General features: G+C 40.8%; 1 protein-coding gene across 1 annotated transcript; it reads right to left on the bottom strand.

Annotated features, from left to right (window-relative positions):
• LOC8070871 (U-box domain-containing protein 57) lies at positions 7,166–12,538 on the bottom strand. The gene is made up of 9 exons (XM_002437839.2): positions 12,172–12,538; positions 11,777–12,065; positions 11,351–11,436; positions 10,867–11,090; positions 10,725–10,791; positions 10,080–10,196; positions 8,808–9,251; positions 7,874–8,635; positions 7,166–7,662 (listed from the first exon to the last, which is right to left on the bottom strand). Exons 1-9 carry the CDS (start codon positions 12,346–12,348, stop codon positions 7,468–7,470), a joined length of 2,361 nt encoding a protein of 786 aa, XP_002437884.1. The 5' UTR covers positions 12,349–12,538; the 3' UTR covers positions 7,166–7,467.

A 15,372-nucleotide genomic window follows, 5' to 3' on the forward strand; every position in this document is an offset into this window, starting at 1 on the left:
GACGTGCGGCGCACGACTAGTCGGCGTGCACCGCAAGGCTACAAGATATTGTACCAAATAGGATACTTTGCTTGTAACTCTGTCCCTTCACGATATATAAGGAGGGGCAGGGGTCCCCTAGAGGACAGATCATAGACAGATTATTCTCTCAACACAAATCAATACAATCAGACGCAGGACGTAGGTATTACGCCAACTCGGCGGCCGAACCTGGATAAAAAGCTCGCCCGTGTCTTGCGTCACCATCGAGTTCGTAGTTTGCGCACCGTCTACCGATAAACTACTACCGTAGGTATACCCCAAGGTAGACTGCCGACCAGCTTTCGTCGACAAACACCAATACATGTCCACTTCATGCAAGCGCAGTCTAAAGCTACTAGTTCCCACCTAAGCATTGTTGGTCTGTGTTGGCCCCTACGTACGTGAACCAAGCCCCGAGCCGTCAGGTCCAAGCCCCTACCCCCACCAAAAACCATAGTTTGTGCCCATTGTTGGCCAAGATTAGGGGTTGTGCTCTCTACTTGTAGCTGCACCATCGGGAATCGATGTCTAGGGCTTCCATGGAGGGCTCGAGGGAGAGGTGCTTACTAGCAGGGGAAGGGGGGTGAAGGTTGATGAGGAGGGATGGACAATGGTGAAATAATGTAAAGTGAGAGATATGCTTGATAACGACGAAGGGGAGAAATGAAAAATAAAATAATTGACCTGCTTATGGCGGAGTCGATCTATTAGAAAGAATAATAGGGATGGGCTATCGTAAAACCATGTCCGTAATAATGCTAGAAATAGTATTGATGACCCAATGTTGCTTTGGAACCTTTTTGAATGCAAGATATCCAAAACATAGGTATAAGAAAAATATAGGGTTGAAGTTGCATGTCACTCTTCCAAGATGATGGGCTTTGTCTTCTTGATCATCAGGGGGTTCTTCATCCAAGTCAAGTAAGAGCAATCCACTTCCTCAATCTTGGCCATTGATCTAGACATCCTTATCCAAAATATAGCTTTTCTAGATAGATTACTTTCACTATATATCTAGACATTGTGTGTGTGTGTGTGTACAAAAACTATGGGCTCGTTTGGTCAACTCCTCTGCACGACATGTTGCGCATGCGGTAGCGCCGAAAGTTCGACGGCTGATTTGTCCACCACAAGCTAGTTAGGCGGATCATGGCGAAAAAATGAATCGCGCTCTTGTGGCAAGACTGTGACATGCCACAAGTTTGGTAATGCACCAAACGCTCGCTGAAACTTCGGTGTGGTGTGGCAAATTGCAGACACAATCCCGCCTTATATATTTAGAAAAACCAAAATATCTTATAGTTTAGAACTAAGGAGTGTGTCTCAAAAGAAACACAAAAATTAGAAGAGAGAAATAAACACAATGAAATACTTTACTCCCTTTGTCTCTGAAAGAATCAATTTCTAAAGTTATATTAAGTTAAATTTTTTAAACTTTAACCGAATTTCTATAAAAACACTAAGATTTATAATATCAAATTAGTATTATTAGAATTATCATAAAATATATTTTTATAACATGCTCATTTTATATCATAGATGCTCTTACTCTTTTCTATAAAGCTGCTAGTTAAAGTTTAAAAAGTTTGATTGGTATAAATTCTAAGAATTAACTTATTTAAGGATAGAGGGAGTATATTAGATTTCCTTCAAAATTCTTACGGATCGAGCAGTTCCATTAAAAAGTTAGAATTTTAGAATCGTCAAATCCTATCCTATAATTTTCTTAATAAATCCTTTGTTCCAAGGTGACAAACCAGCAAGACAAGTGCATTTAGTGCTACGCGTTAGTTCGCAAAAAGAAATTTTTGGTATCACGTGCAATGTGCTAGAAGGATGTTAGAAAATTTGTCTCGTGATTTATAACTAAATTATACAATTAGTTTTTTATCTATATTTATTATTCTATATATGTGTTAAAGATTTGATGAGATAGGTGAAATACCTGTAGCCTATGGCTACGGACGTACTACTACAGTGCAAGTGCGTCCGCGACTGACAGCCATTATTTCTGATTGAGGACCGGCAACTGAAGATGGCATCGTCGGGGACCCGCCACTCATAAAATGATACCGATGGATATTTACTCTATGGTCTTGTTTAGTTACGAAATCTTTTTGATTTCGGTACTGTAGTATTTTTATTTTTATTTGACAAATATTATCTAATCATAGATTAACTAAGCTAAAAAAAATTATCTCGTGATTTACAGGTAAACTGTGTAATTAGTTTTTGTTTTTATTTATATCTAAGCCTTAAGATTCGATGTGACGGGGAATTTTAAAAAGTTTTTAGATTTTAAGGTGAACTAAACAAGACCTAAAATTTGAGTATATGAACTAAATACGATACCTATCAGTGCATAAATAGACCAAACTTTTGTATCAGAGCGGTCTAGCAGTTTTAGTATCCGTTAACCTATGGGTGAAAAATTCCTGCAAGCCCATATAAACATTTCACTTTCCTTGATCCAAAATCAAAGTAGCATAGTCTAAATAAATGAAAACTCGAAGTATTTAAGGGAATGTTTGGTTGGAGATGTTAAAGTTTAACAGATATTATAGTTTTTTCGTTTTATTTAACAATTAATGTTCAATCATAAACTAATTAGGTTTAAAAGATTCGTCTCGTAAATTATTTCTAGTAGTGTTTTTAGTTTCATAAATAATCTATATTTAATACTCCATATATATGTTAAATATTTAATATAACGGGAGCTAAATTTTATCAATGCAAACCAAACACGTTCAAAGTCTCCCTCTTTCCAACCGGTGAATCCTATATCCCTCCGCACGCCAACAGCCCACCACCCACACAAATCACGTTTTCCTTCCATCTAAAACTTAAAATTTTTTCAAGATTCCTCGTCACATCAAATCTTTAGACGCATGCATAGAGTATTAAATTTAGACAAAAAAAAACTAATTACACAATTTGGTCGAAATTAACGAGACGAATCTTTTGAACATAGTTAGTCTATGGTTGGACAATAATTACCACAAACAAACGAAAATGCTACTGTATCGCTAAATTTTTCTCTTCACAAACTAAACAAGGCCTAGCCACTCCAACCCACGCCACTACCCACTACTTACTAGTACTCACGACTTGTTTAGTTAAGTCACGTCAAATCTTTGGATAAATCTATGATGTATTAAATATAGATAAAAAATAATTGATTACATGACAAGATAAATTTTTTAGTCTAGGCCTTGTTTACTTTCCAGAAAATTTTGCAAAATTTTTCACATTCCCAGTCACATCGAATCTTTAGACGTATGCACGGAGTATTAAATATAGACGAAAATAAAAACTAATTGCACAGTTTGGTCGAAATTGACGAGACGAATCTTTTGAGCCTAGTTAGTCCATGATTGGACAATATTTGTCAAATACAAACGAAAATGCTACAGTGTCCATTTCCTAAAATTTTTCGGAACTAAACAAGACCCTAGTTAGTCTATAATTAGACAATAATTATCAAATACAAACAAAAATGTTATAGTAGGCAAATGTAAAAATTTTCGCCAACTAACTAGAGAAACTTCCACTGTTAGCGGACATATGTGACTTGCTGGGTCTAGTTTATTCAGTCAAGCATGGGTCTAGAAAAAATTCCTCGGCCACACCGGCTATAGAGATTTTTGTTTTGTTGATATTAGATTTTTTTTCTGTTCGCTTGAACTTCCTTGTTGAATTTGTCAGCCATTAAACAATATTTTTCTCTCATAATAAATCGGTGAAGGTTCTTGCCTATCATGGCATCAATGCCAAACACGAGTTGGCCCAGAGTGCTGCCAGCGTCCTCGCTCAGCATTACACTGGGAGTTCTCAGTTTCTCACTCCATGAAAAAAGTTGATAACACTAGTTGTGGCTCCTCAGTAGTACTGTACACTTGTACAGGTCTAGAGAGTTCATAGCTAACTGCTGTGCATAAAGAGCAGATCGAAAGCTCGGCCACATTGACAAGAAAAATCTGCCAAAACACAGCATATGGAACAGGAGCACTAGCTAGCTAAACACTGGGCCTAAACTCTAAACTCCTAGCTACATGGCATGGGACACTGTTACACGTTGAATGTTAAAGCTGTACTGGCGATAACTTTTTTTTTTCTTTGAGATGTACTGGTGATGGCTGTTGATGTCTTGATGAGCAACGAAATTAGTAGTAGACGTTACTCGGGCAATAATTCAATTTATCACGAGTGAGGACCACACACAAGAGTACAAGACTTTGGTAGAGGAGCACCGTAGTGGTACTTGGGGAGGCCAGAGAAGCACGCACGCAGCAAGGCAGCAACCAAAGTACCAGAACAGACTGACTACAAGTGCAAGGTCATTCTCTGCCGCTGGAGCCAATATCCTGGTCCAGGATGGCAGAACGAAGCGCCTTGTTGGGACGTGTCGTGGATCGTTTCACGAGCTCCTGAAAACATGCACACAAAAGCAGTGGTTATTCGTCGTCAGACCACACTTGTTTCTTGAGTCGTGCAGGTGCAGGTCGCCTGCTTTCTCCATGGCATCGCAACGCATCGCATCCTCCCCCACAATCTTCTTTCTTTATACCATCATCAGGTGGCTGCTTTCCTGTCAAAAGACCAACATGGGAGCTAGGTGTCAGCTCTCCAGTGGCAAGGAAGAATTCCGGGTCCATGCCATGCATGCACAAGGGGATTCCCGCGGTATCATTGGTGCTAGACTGGACCAGGAGAAGGGCAGGAGGGAGAGATACCCAAGTCGCTATAAGTTTAGCCCCTTTTTAGGCTTTGTTTAGGCCCTGTTTGGTTCCACCAACTAAATTTTAGCTCACTAAACTTTAGTCACTTTAGTAGCTAAAGTTCCAAACACAATGACTAAAAGGAGCTAAAATAGTTTAGTTCCATTAGTCACCCAAGAGTAGCTAAAATAATTTTAGCTAGCTAAAATTTAGCAAGGGGAACCAAACAGGCCAGTTTCCAAAAAAATTTACAAAATTTTTCAGATTCTCCGTTACATCGAATCTTTAGACACATGCATGGAGTATTAAATATAGACGAAAATAAAAACTAATTACACAGTTTGGTCAGAATTGACGAGACGGATCTTTTGAGTCTAGTTAGTCCATGATTGGATAATATTTGTCAAATACAAACGAAAGTGCTACATTGTCGATTTTCCAAAATTTTTGGGAACTAAACAAGGCCAAGTTGAGGAGTTGAAAAAATTTTAGGTTTCATTTTTATTTGGTAATTATTATCTAATCATATACTAACTAGACTCAAAAAATTTATCTCGCAAATTACAGGCAAATTATGCAACTAGTTATTTTTCTAATCTATATTTAATGTTTTATGTATGTGCCATAAGATTCGATGTGACAGGAAATTTTGAAAAAAAATTGGGTTTTAATCTGATCATGGGTTTGCATCCAGAAGGATGTTGAGTGGCTTGAGATTTCCATGAACGGCTGCAGGGTGAGGTTCAGTCGTTCTTGTGCAGAAAGATCAGGGCTGAAACAAGTCTCTGCAATAATTCCGATGCGAATTTAATAGGGAAGAATTCGCCTCGCCTCTTTTCTGCACACGCACAAGAAATTCTTCGAGGCTTCCTCCGTTTGGTACGAACTTAAGCAAAGACGACCCTGAGCATCAGCACGTGGAAATCTGCCGCCCATGTGCCAAAACTATGAACTATAGGATTTTCTTTTTTATATTATTATACTGCTATTAATTTATTTTAATTTACATAACCTCTTCATTTTTTGTTTGATGGCTCATGTTCCTTTCCATATCTAGTCTGCCCCGACTTGCTCAGGACTAGAAGGTTTTGTTGTTGTCGTCATTGTGAACTGGAAAGGAGCTAGAGATCAACAACCTTTTTCTAGTATATATGATATAAAATGAGTTGAGTGGACTACCTCTTGCTTGAACTGTCAGGTTTCAAAACCTTTGTTGCAACAGTCATGTTCCTCAGGATACCTCTGTATACACATCTAAACCCCACTTTCTACTATCTTTAGAGAAGTACTGAAATTTTCAGTAGCATACTCCAGTTCAGAACTTCAGATAATGAAAACTCACAATGCATTGATTGATTTAACAAAAACTGAAAGCATCTGGCCTCTTTTCTGACTTAAGTCTTCAGCCTCCCGGCCGGAGAGCATGGTTCTCCTCTCTATAGTACCTGCCCATGATCAGATAGAAGCAAGTCATATTGTGCTCTGGAGTCAGAGAGCTGATCTTGTAGATATTGGGAGAGTTGTTACAGCAGTACCGGTAAATAATCAACCATGTCATGTGTCCGGGTTCAACCGTACAAACTGAAAATTAGTTGGTCCACTAAAATATATAACTTTACACATGTTCCTAAGTTCATGGAAGGTGTTTGACATCATCATCGAGACAAGTGTCCGTTGGCAGCTAACTTTGGGAACAATAGACAATTCTCTGAGAGCGAGTGCAATAATGGGCTTATAGTCAAGTTAATGTTGATATGAAAAAGAGAAGAAAGATGAGAGATAATAACTTGACTCCCATACAAGCATCAAGCTGGGCACGAATGCATAGACAATAGTGGGCTCAAATAACAAATGTTGCGAGGAGGAATAGACAAGTACAAAACAACTACTATATAACGTAGCTTTTATCACTTGACTTATAGTCAAGCACTTAGTTTTATTATTGAGCTTAGAGCCTCTAAGCTAAACTAGCACTGCCTTCGATCAACGAAGTTGTAGTAGGGTACTTTGGCGGGTGTTTGGTTGGGGTTATTAAAGTTTAATAGGTACTGTAGTATTTTCGTTTTATTTGATAAATAGTATCTAATCATGGACTAATTAGGTTTAAAAGATTTATCTTGCAAATTACTCTCTAACTGTATTTTTAGTTTCGTAGATAATTTATATTTAGTACTTTATGTATGTGTCTTGCAAATTACTCTCTAACTGTATTTTTTTTTGTAAATAATTTATATTTAGTATTTCATGTATGTGTCTAAATATTTAATGCTCGTGAAACTCTACCACCGAATTGTTCGGGAAAAAAAGAAGCTCCACTACCGGAACAGCATTTGAAGCTTGATCCGTTCTTCTTGGCAGCCTGGCAGTCGGTGCTGCTGATGCACCTGCAGCTGTGGAACGTACAATACGGGTGAGAGCCTGAGGAATCAAGCAAATCCGGTGTAGGACCTTCAGACTTAGAGCCACACAGTACAAGGAACGAAGCTGCTATTTCCTCTTCTACGCTTGCTAAACAGGGCATGCAAGCTTTGGCAGGCATTAGTATGTTAATAACACTAGCTATATTACGACGGTTACATGGTAGATGGTACACTCTTAGTCTCTTACATCTAGTTAAATATTGAAGCTGTACATGGCAGGGGCCAGCAGTTGATGAGCAGCTAATAGTGGAGTAATTCGACTCGTGTGTAGTGGTGGAGAAGCACGCAGCAATCCAACAGGGAACAGACTACAAGGCCGTATTCTGCTGCTGGAGCCATTCCAGGATGGCAGAGCGAAGCGCGCGATTGGGAATGAGTTCGTCGTGTTCTAGTCGCATGTTGGTCATTGGAGACGTGTCGTGACCACTGTCGAGCCAGCTCCTGATGGCCTCGGCTTCGTAGGTGAATCCGTCAGCTGCGATATGTGGATCGTCCATGACATCCTGAGACAAGACAACAGAAGTACTGTAATGGTTAGGAATCAGGGGACCAAATGTTCATGTGTTCCTTGTATTTTTCACAAAAGAACAAAAGGCATACAACACATTGAGTTTAATATTCGATAATACTTATGTTCCACAATTGATTCATCGTTTGAGTCAAAAAAAGTGGGGAAATCTAGATGAACGTGCAAAACGTCCCTATTGTACTCACCTGAGATATAGGGCAAATGAAATATGATGGTGTGCTGTTTTCATCTGACACTGATCTAGAAGATGAGGCTGAAGGTATTGTTGCAGCATCCTTCATCGCCTCAACCACTGCCCACACCACGGCCGAAAGATCAGGACGGCTCTTCCGGCTCAGCTCTGTACAACTGAGAGCAAGGAGTGCTAACTGCTGGACGTGCACAACAGGCCACTCTCCTGCCGAGGTATCAACTACCGAGTTCAGGTCGCCTTTCTCCATGGCATCCTCCACAATCCTCTTTATACCATCAGGAGGTTTTCCGGTCAAAAGGCGCAAGACCACAATCCCAAAAGAATAGATATCCGACTGACATGTCAGCTCTCCAGTGGCAAAAAATTCTGGGTCCATGTATTGAAGGGTTCCCATAGGATGCATGGTGTGATACATGGTAGTGTTGTTGGTGCTGGACTGGATCAGATGGCGAGAGATACCGAAGTCACTAAGCTTACTGACCAAATTAACATCAAGAAGGATGTTGGCAGGCTTCAGATCTCCATGAACAACTGGGTGCGGCTTATTCTTGTGCAGAAAGGTCAGTGCTGAACAGATCTCAGAAATTATCCGGATTCGAATTTGCCATGATAGAGTCTGCCTTTTTTCTGCACACATGAGAAAATCTTCAAGGCTTCCATTTGGTAAGAACTCATATACAAGTGTAGATATCTCCGAGCAAGCTCCTAACAGGGTTACAAGGTGAGGGTGCCTCACTCTACTCAGGATAGCAACCTGCAGCAGGAATCCAAAAAAGCTATACATCATTTCTTTCATGGACAAATGCCTTTTCAAAGATTTTTTTTTAAAAAAAGTTTCAGCATAAACTTCAAAGGAGCTACAGATCAAGCACCTTTTTAGTTGACAAAGACAAAGTTGGATTTCAGAATGAGTCGAGTTGGCCTACCTCTTGCTCGAACTGTGATTGCCCCTGTAAACCATCAGGTTTCAACACCTTTATTGCAACCGTCATGTTCCGGAGGGTACCTTTGTACACACAGCCAAACCCACCTTCTCCAATCTTAAGCGAACTACTGAAATTGTCAGTAGCATGCTCCAGTTCAGACGATGAAAACTCACAGTGCATTGCTGTAACCAACACTGAAAGCATCTGGCCTCTTTTCTGGCGTAACTCTTGAACCTCACGGACAGCATGATTCCTCTCGTGTAGCAAGCGATCATGCTCTGATAGAATCTGTTCATATTGTCCTCTGGATTCAGAGAGCTGACCCTGCAGATGCTCATTATCCATGTTTGCCTTCAGAAGTTTCTCCATAACCTCATGATGTTGTTTCTTAAGTCGTTCCGACTCTTGCTGCACTCCTGAAAGATATTCCTCCATTGTTCTAGCCTGCAGTTTTTTTTATATAAAAAAATGGTCATTCATTCATATTATTAAGATAAGATCAATAGCCAGCAATCTTTGTCAAGATAACCTGCTAATATGTTGGGGGTTTTTTTGGATAAAAATACATTCATAAGAGTGCCATAGCAATTCAACTGCAAATACAGTGGCAGTGCTCTGTTCCAAGCTTGCCCATTGCTTGGAGAAAGAGCACGGTAGAATATCTTTGTTCTGTACTCCACATGAGAATTTCTTCGAACATTGCGCAATAGCTACATATCATTGCATTAAATATATAAGAGTACTAAGCCACCAGCTAGCCATCATACAGCACTAGCACTGCTGCAAAAAGAAAAAAGAAAAATACACACAACCCTAAACCCTCTACATGATAATACTATTGGGAAAATAAATGAAAGGATGATGATATTTAACCTCTGGTCCAGAGTATATTTTTCTCAGATACGCAGGAGAGCTGCGTATCTTTTATATTAAGAAGGAAAAGGGGGGTATGGAAAACCCCAAAACAGCAAAGATAACACCTGGACACACATGGGGTCATGGGCACAACAAACCCACACAAATTAACAAACAAATACTCCCAAACACTTCTTTCCTTAATTGAGAGGAAGCGCTCCTGCCAGGTTCTTTCAAAAAGAAGTTATATATATATATATATATATATATATATATATATATATATATATATATATATTCCTAACACACACAGAGACAACAAACCCACAAATACCTAACCCAGAGTATAACTTTTAGCCACAAAAAAAAATAATTACAATGATAATAGCTTCAAGTGGATCATAGCTAAAAGTTTACCATTCGTTCAGATTCAATACGCTTCAAACGCTCGTCAGAAGCTTCCTTCTTGAGTATTGTAGCTTGTTCTGTTGCTTTTCGAAATTTAAGCAGGTCATTTTCTGATTGGAAATCTCCCTGAAAGGACCATTAAAATACTATTGTTTAGTATAGTGCAATTTAATTGGAAAATTGCATCCTTCCTAAAAAGAGCTTTCACTTTAACTCCATAAGTGAATGTTGCCCCTTGGCTACTCTTCATAGACCTACTTGAGCTTAGGGCATGGTGGAGTCAAGGTAAGGGCATGATAGAACCAATTGTGCACTAAAACAAATTGCCATGCAAGCACCATCTGTGCATCAGTTATACATAAGCTCGAGCAGATCAGAAACAGATAAATAGAAGAAAGTATGTGGCGGGTGTGTGAAAATACAAGTGACAAGGTGCAGCTTTATGATCCCAATAAAGACTGTTTATGGATTTTATGTTCTCCTTCTTAAGTTGCACATTGCTAGTAAAAGTACAGTTTCTGTGTTACCCAAAGTGTGTTGCAAGGATTATTAGCCACAGTAAACCAGACAGCCAAACATGTAACATGCAAGAATAATACAAAACAAGCAATCATGGAAATGGAAGACTTTTCCAAAGAGAGGAACTAGACTTACCAACATCTCTTTCAAGTCCTTAAGCTCAACATCACCCCCATTAGCCCTCTTAATGCATGCTGCACATCTAATTCAACCAAACACGATGTCAATTTAGATTGTGTCATGATTCAAGAAGGGCAGAAGGGAACTGCAAAGCTACCTTCTTAAGCCATCAAGAACTTCCAGATTATTTGGGTCACACCTCAAACCCTCTAGGTAAGTTGCCATAGCATTTTCATAATTTTCCATCAGGAACTGAACTTTAGCTTTACGCACATAGCCCTTCAGAAAAGTTGGATCCAGTTCAACACATTTCTGTGCATCCTCAAGACCTTGAGGTAAAGCTCCCAGATAGATGTGGCATTGAGCTCTGTTGCTAAACGCCTGAAAGATCAGTCATAAATCACAAATCTAATTGCTACAACCAGGAGTGCCAAAGAAAAAGGGGCCAGCTCCAGAACATGCCTTTACAGTGAACAACGCATGCCAAATATGACTGATCACAGATGACATTTTAGTTTTTACCAATGTAAATCTAATTTATCAGAAAAGTTTCTAATGTCAGAAAAAGTTACTACTTTTCTATGGATATGGAGTTACCATTTCTTGAGAACGAAAATAGGGGGAATGATCAATATGCTTACTTTTGGATCCTTTGGGTTCATTTTTGTAGCTCGTGTGTAGTGTATTGCTGCTTCATGGTATTGCTTCTGCTTGAACAATTCGTTGCCTGCAGTGTTTGTACACAGTAAGCAGCAGTATATCGCAATGGCATATAACTATTTAGGAATTGGATATCTAATGATTCAAAAACACGGATTACTAGAAGAAGCATCTACTCGTCCCTTTCTTTTGTGCTCTGTCCTTCATTCACATGGGAAGTGGTAACCCCCACAGTAGCAAAGTTCTAGGCCTAATCCACACAAAAGTAAATGGAACTTTCTGAGAGTATTTATTGTCACCCCAAAATCTGTGTTTCCTTTGTGATTGATATACAAATGCAGTCCACCAGCATTGTCCTATTGTACATTTCACTGCTCAACAAGTCAACAATGGAGCAACATTCAAACCTTTCTCGCGGTGTTGGTCGGCCATCTCCTGATCCAATCGCTCCTGCTCCTCAAGCTCCTTCTGAACTACCACCGCCCTGTTGAGCATCTCGTGCGTCTCCTCACTGTAATGCTCGGTGAGCGACTGCTCCAGGGCCCTGATCGCCGGTGCGTAATCTCCGGAGCATGCGGCGAGCTCGAGCAGCGCCGACGCCTTCCGCAACAGCGCCTTCGCGACCAGCTTGTTGTCGGCGCTGAGGTCCCTGCCGCGCTTCACCGCCTCGTCGCAGTCCCTCACGCACTCCTTATACTGCAAATGCCCGCCAAATCGTCAGCAGCGGCCGCGTCGCTTGCGAGGGTATGGACTTGTGGGGGGTGGGGGGGGGGGGGGGGGTTGGGGGGCGTGAGAGAGGGACCTTGCCCAAGCGGAAGTAGGCGGCGGCGCGGTTAGTAAGGAAGGAGATGTCTCTGGGGTCGAGGAGCCCGCCCCGGGTGTAGTGCTCGACGGCCGTCTCGAGGAAGGACTTGCGGTAGGCGTCGTTGCCGGCCTCCTTGGCGCGCCGCGCCTCCTCCGCCCGCTCGTCCGCCTCCATGGCGTGACCGACTCCCCAACGGAGGGGGATGGCCGATGCGCGGTGGCGCTACGGCGACTGCGAGCGCATTTGGTCTTCGCCCGCGGGCCGCGGCTTGGGGTGGCGGGCTTGCGGCGGCCGGCGGTGGCGACTATGGGGGGACGACTTGACGAGACTTCGGCCGGCGCAGGCGGGGGAGCATCTCTCACTCCTTTGTGGTTTGTGCAGCGGTTTGGTTTCCGTCTCTGCCAAGTGGGACACCAGGATTGAAGGTGGGCCCCGCCTTCTAGTGCGCTGCCAGTCTGCCACTGCCGCGAACATCACATAATCAGGGCCACCTCACTGAAGTTGAGGAAGAATTTGTTTTTTATTTTTTAAAGGATAAGAATTTGACTTTTTCAACATATAGGGAGTGTTTGGGACTGCTCCACGAACTCTGCTCCATAAACTCCGCCGTGGAGCAGCTCCACAAAAAATTGGAGTTCGTGGAGTACCTCATTAGGTGCTCTCACAACTCCACCTTTTTTTCTCGAACTGAGTGCATGGAGCTGAAACCGTTTGGCAAAAAAATGTGGAGCGAAGCTGAAAAACGTGGAGCAGAGCAGTCCCAAACACCCCCATAATCCACTTGGGCCTTGTTTAGTTTTAAAATATTAGATTCCCCGTCACATCGAATCTTTAGATGCATGTATGGAGTATTAAATATAGATGAAAATAAAAATTAATTGTACAGTTTGATCGAAATTGACGAGACGAATCTTTTGAGCCTAGTTAGTCCATAATTGGATAATTTTTGTCAAATACAAACGAAAATGCTACAGTGTCGATTTTGCAAAAAAATTTGGAACTAAACAAGACCTTAAGGCAACTAGGATTAGTAGCTTGACTTTGAGCAACTCTAACAACCTCTTTACCCCACTCGTTATCTGTAAATTTTTTTTTAAAAAAAAAGCAGGCTCCAACAGCCTCGTCATTCAGCTTTGCAAAATAATGAAATGCGATTTCGTTTTTATCGGTCTCCAGAATAGGCGAGGGGACTGTGCTGCGCCATCCGGCTGCCTTGGGCATTATTTAGTTCACCCTAAAAATAAAAAAGTTTTCAAGATTATCTGTCACATTAAATCTTTCGGCACATGCATTAAGTATTAAATATAGACGAAAATAAAAACTAATTACACAGTTTAACTGTAAATCACGAGACAAATCTTTTGATCCTAGTTCATGATTAGACAATATTTGTCACAAACAAACAAAAGTGCTACAATAGCGAAATCTAAAATCTTTTCGCATCTAAACAAGGCCAGCATGCATAACAACAATATGTACATAGTATGTCATTCTAGTTCAATGCAGGGCCATCAGGTGGTACGTTTAAAAATAAAGACCTAGATTTAGAAAAGGTGTTGTGGAACACTTCTATTTTGAGAGTCTAAATTATTTTGGAGAGTCAGATTACATATCTAAATTTACCTATTCTCTTGGAGATGCTCGACTCATTTAGTTCCCCTCATATTCCAAAAAATTTTAGGTTTTGGTTTATCGTATTGCAAAATGGAACTAACGATCATGCAAATTTTTTAGCAAAAAGGTGGTTATTCTCCATTTTAGATTTTGGCCTCAAGAGACCAAAAAACCCAAAAGAGCCTCATGAGGGCAATAATTTCTGCATTTTGGATAGAACTAAATATGACTTTGAAAATTTTGGCATTTTCTATTCCATCATTCCAAAGTAGTTGGTATTTTGCATTTTTTTTAACTAAACACCCCCTAGTTCACCCTAAAATCCAAAAATTAACTTTTAAAATTTCTCATCACATCAAATATTGCGACACATACATAAAGCATTAAATATAAATATTTTTTGAAAAGGCATTAAATATAAATATTCGGACAACGGTGTACAGTGGGAGAGCATATGTCCTTGAAAAAAAAAGGAATTGTGCTCCTTGAATGCATGCCTCTCTCCTCATAGCACCAGACATTCGGACAACGGTGCCAAGAGTCCTGCAAGGCCTCAAACCGCCTAGAAACCAGGATTAACCTTGTGGATTCTCTGACTCGCTAATTTCAAGTCAGGGAATGAATGTCTTTTGTGACTTTGGATGAATTTTTAGGCTGTTCTTTCGTAGATGGATGGATCAGACTTTATGCTAATATTACTACGTTTTTCGAAGTCAGGTAACTGTTTTAGAGAGACAAATTACTGTTCCTTAGTCACTTTGCCTCAACAAAGTCAGAGAAAACTACACCGGGAAAGACTGCTATTTCCTCTTCTACGCTTGGTAAACAGGGCATGCAGGCTTTGGCAAGCATCACCGCATCAGTATGTTAACAGCACTGTCACAGCTAGTTACAGTAAATCTTGAAGCTGTACGGGCGCCAGCAGTCGATGAGCAACTAATTGTAGAGTATAACTCGACACGTGTCTAGGACCAACACTCTTTGGTAGAGAGGCACCCTACTGGTACCTGTGGTGGAGGAGCACGCTGCAATCCAACAGGGAACAACAGACTACAAGGTCGTATTCTGCTGCTGCAGCCATTCCTGGATGCCGGAACGAAGAGCGCGATTGGGAATGAGCTCGTCGTGTTCTAGTCGATCACATGTTGATCATTGGAGATGTGTCACGGCCACTGTTGAGCCAGATCCTGATGTCTTCGCCTTCATAGGTGAATTCGTCAGCCGCAATATGTGGATCCTCATGACATCCTAAAATAAGACTACACAAGTATTGGTTAGTCATTAGATATAGCCTATATTCATCAGCTGCTTATTTTTCAAAGACATGAGATATAGGGCAGATGAAATATGATGGAGTGCGGTTTTTGTGTGACATTGATCTAGATGACAAGACAAAAGGTATAGTCGCAGACGCAGCATCCCGCATGGCCTCAACCACTCTCCACACATCGCCCAAGAGATCAGGACCAGTGGCGGAACTAGGGGGTGGCCAGCAGGGGCCGTGGCCACCCCTAACCCTGCAGAAAAATAAATTTAATACCTTTTTTAATTTGTAGAACATCAAACTATCATCACTTATTTTTC

The sequence above is a fragment of the Sorghum bicolor genome, chromosome 10 (assembly GCF_000003195.3).
Source record: "Sorghum bicolor cultivar BTx623 chromosome 10, Sorghum_bicolor_NCBIv3, whole genome shotgun sequence".
NCBI lineage: Eukaryota > Viridiplantae > Streptophyta > Magnoliopsida > Poales > Poaceae > Sorghum > Sorghum bicolor.

Bases quoted from the DNA above. Each gene is read 5' to 3' on its own strand.
- LOC8070871 (XM_002437839.2), bottom strand. From the start codon at position 12,348: ATGGAGGCGGACGAGCGGGCGGAGGAGGCGCGGCGCGCCAAGGAGGCC. The intron at 12,066-12,171 runs GTCCCTCTCTCA...GGGCATTTGCAG, and splicing joins CCTACTTCCGCTTGGGCAAG to TATAAGGAGTGCGTGAGGGA. The intron at 7,663-7,873 runs GTGAGTACAATA...GTCTTGTCTCAG, and splicing joins TCATTTGCCCTATATCTCAG to GATGTCATGGACGATCCACA.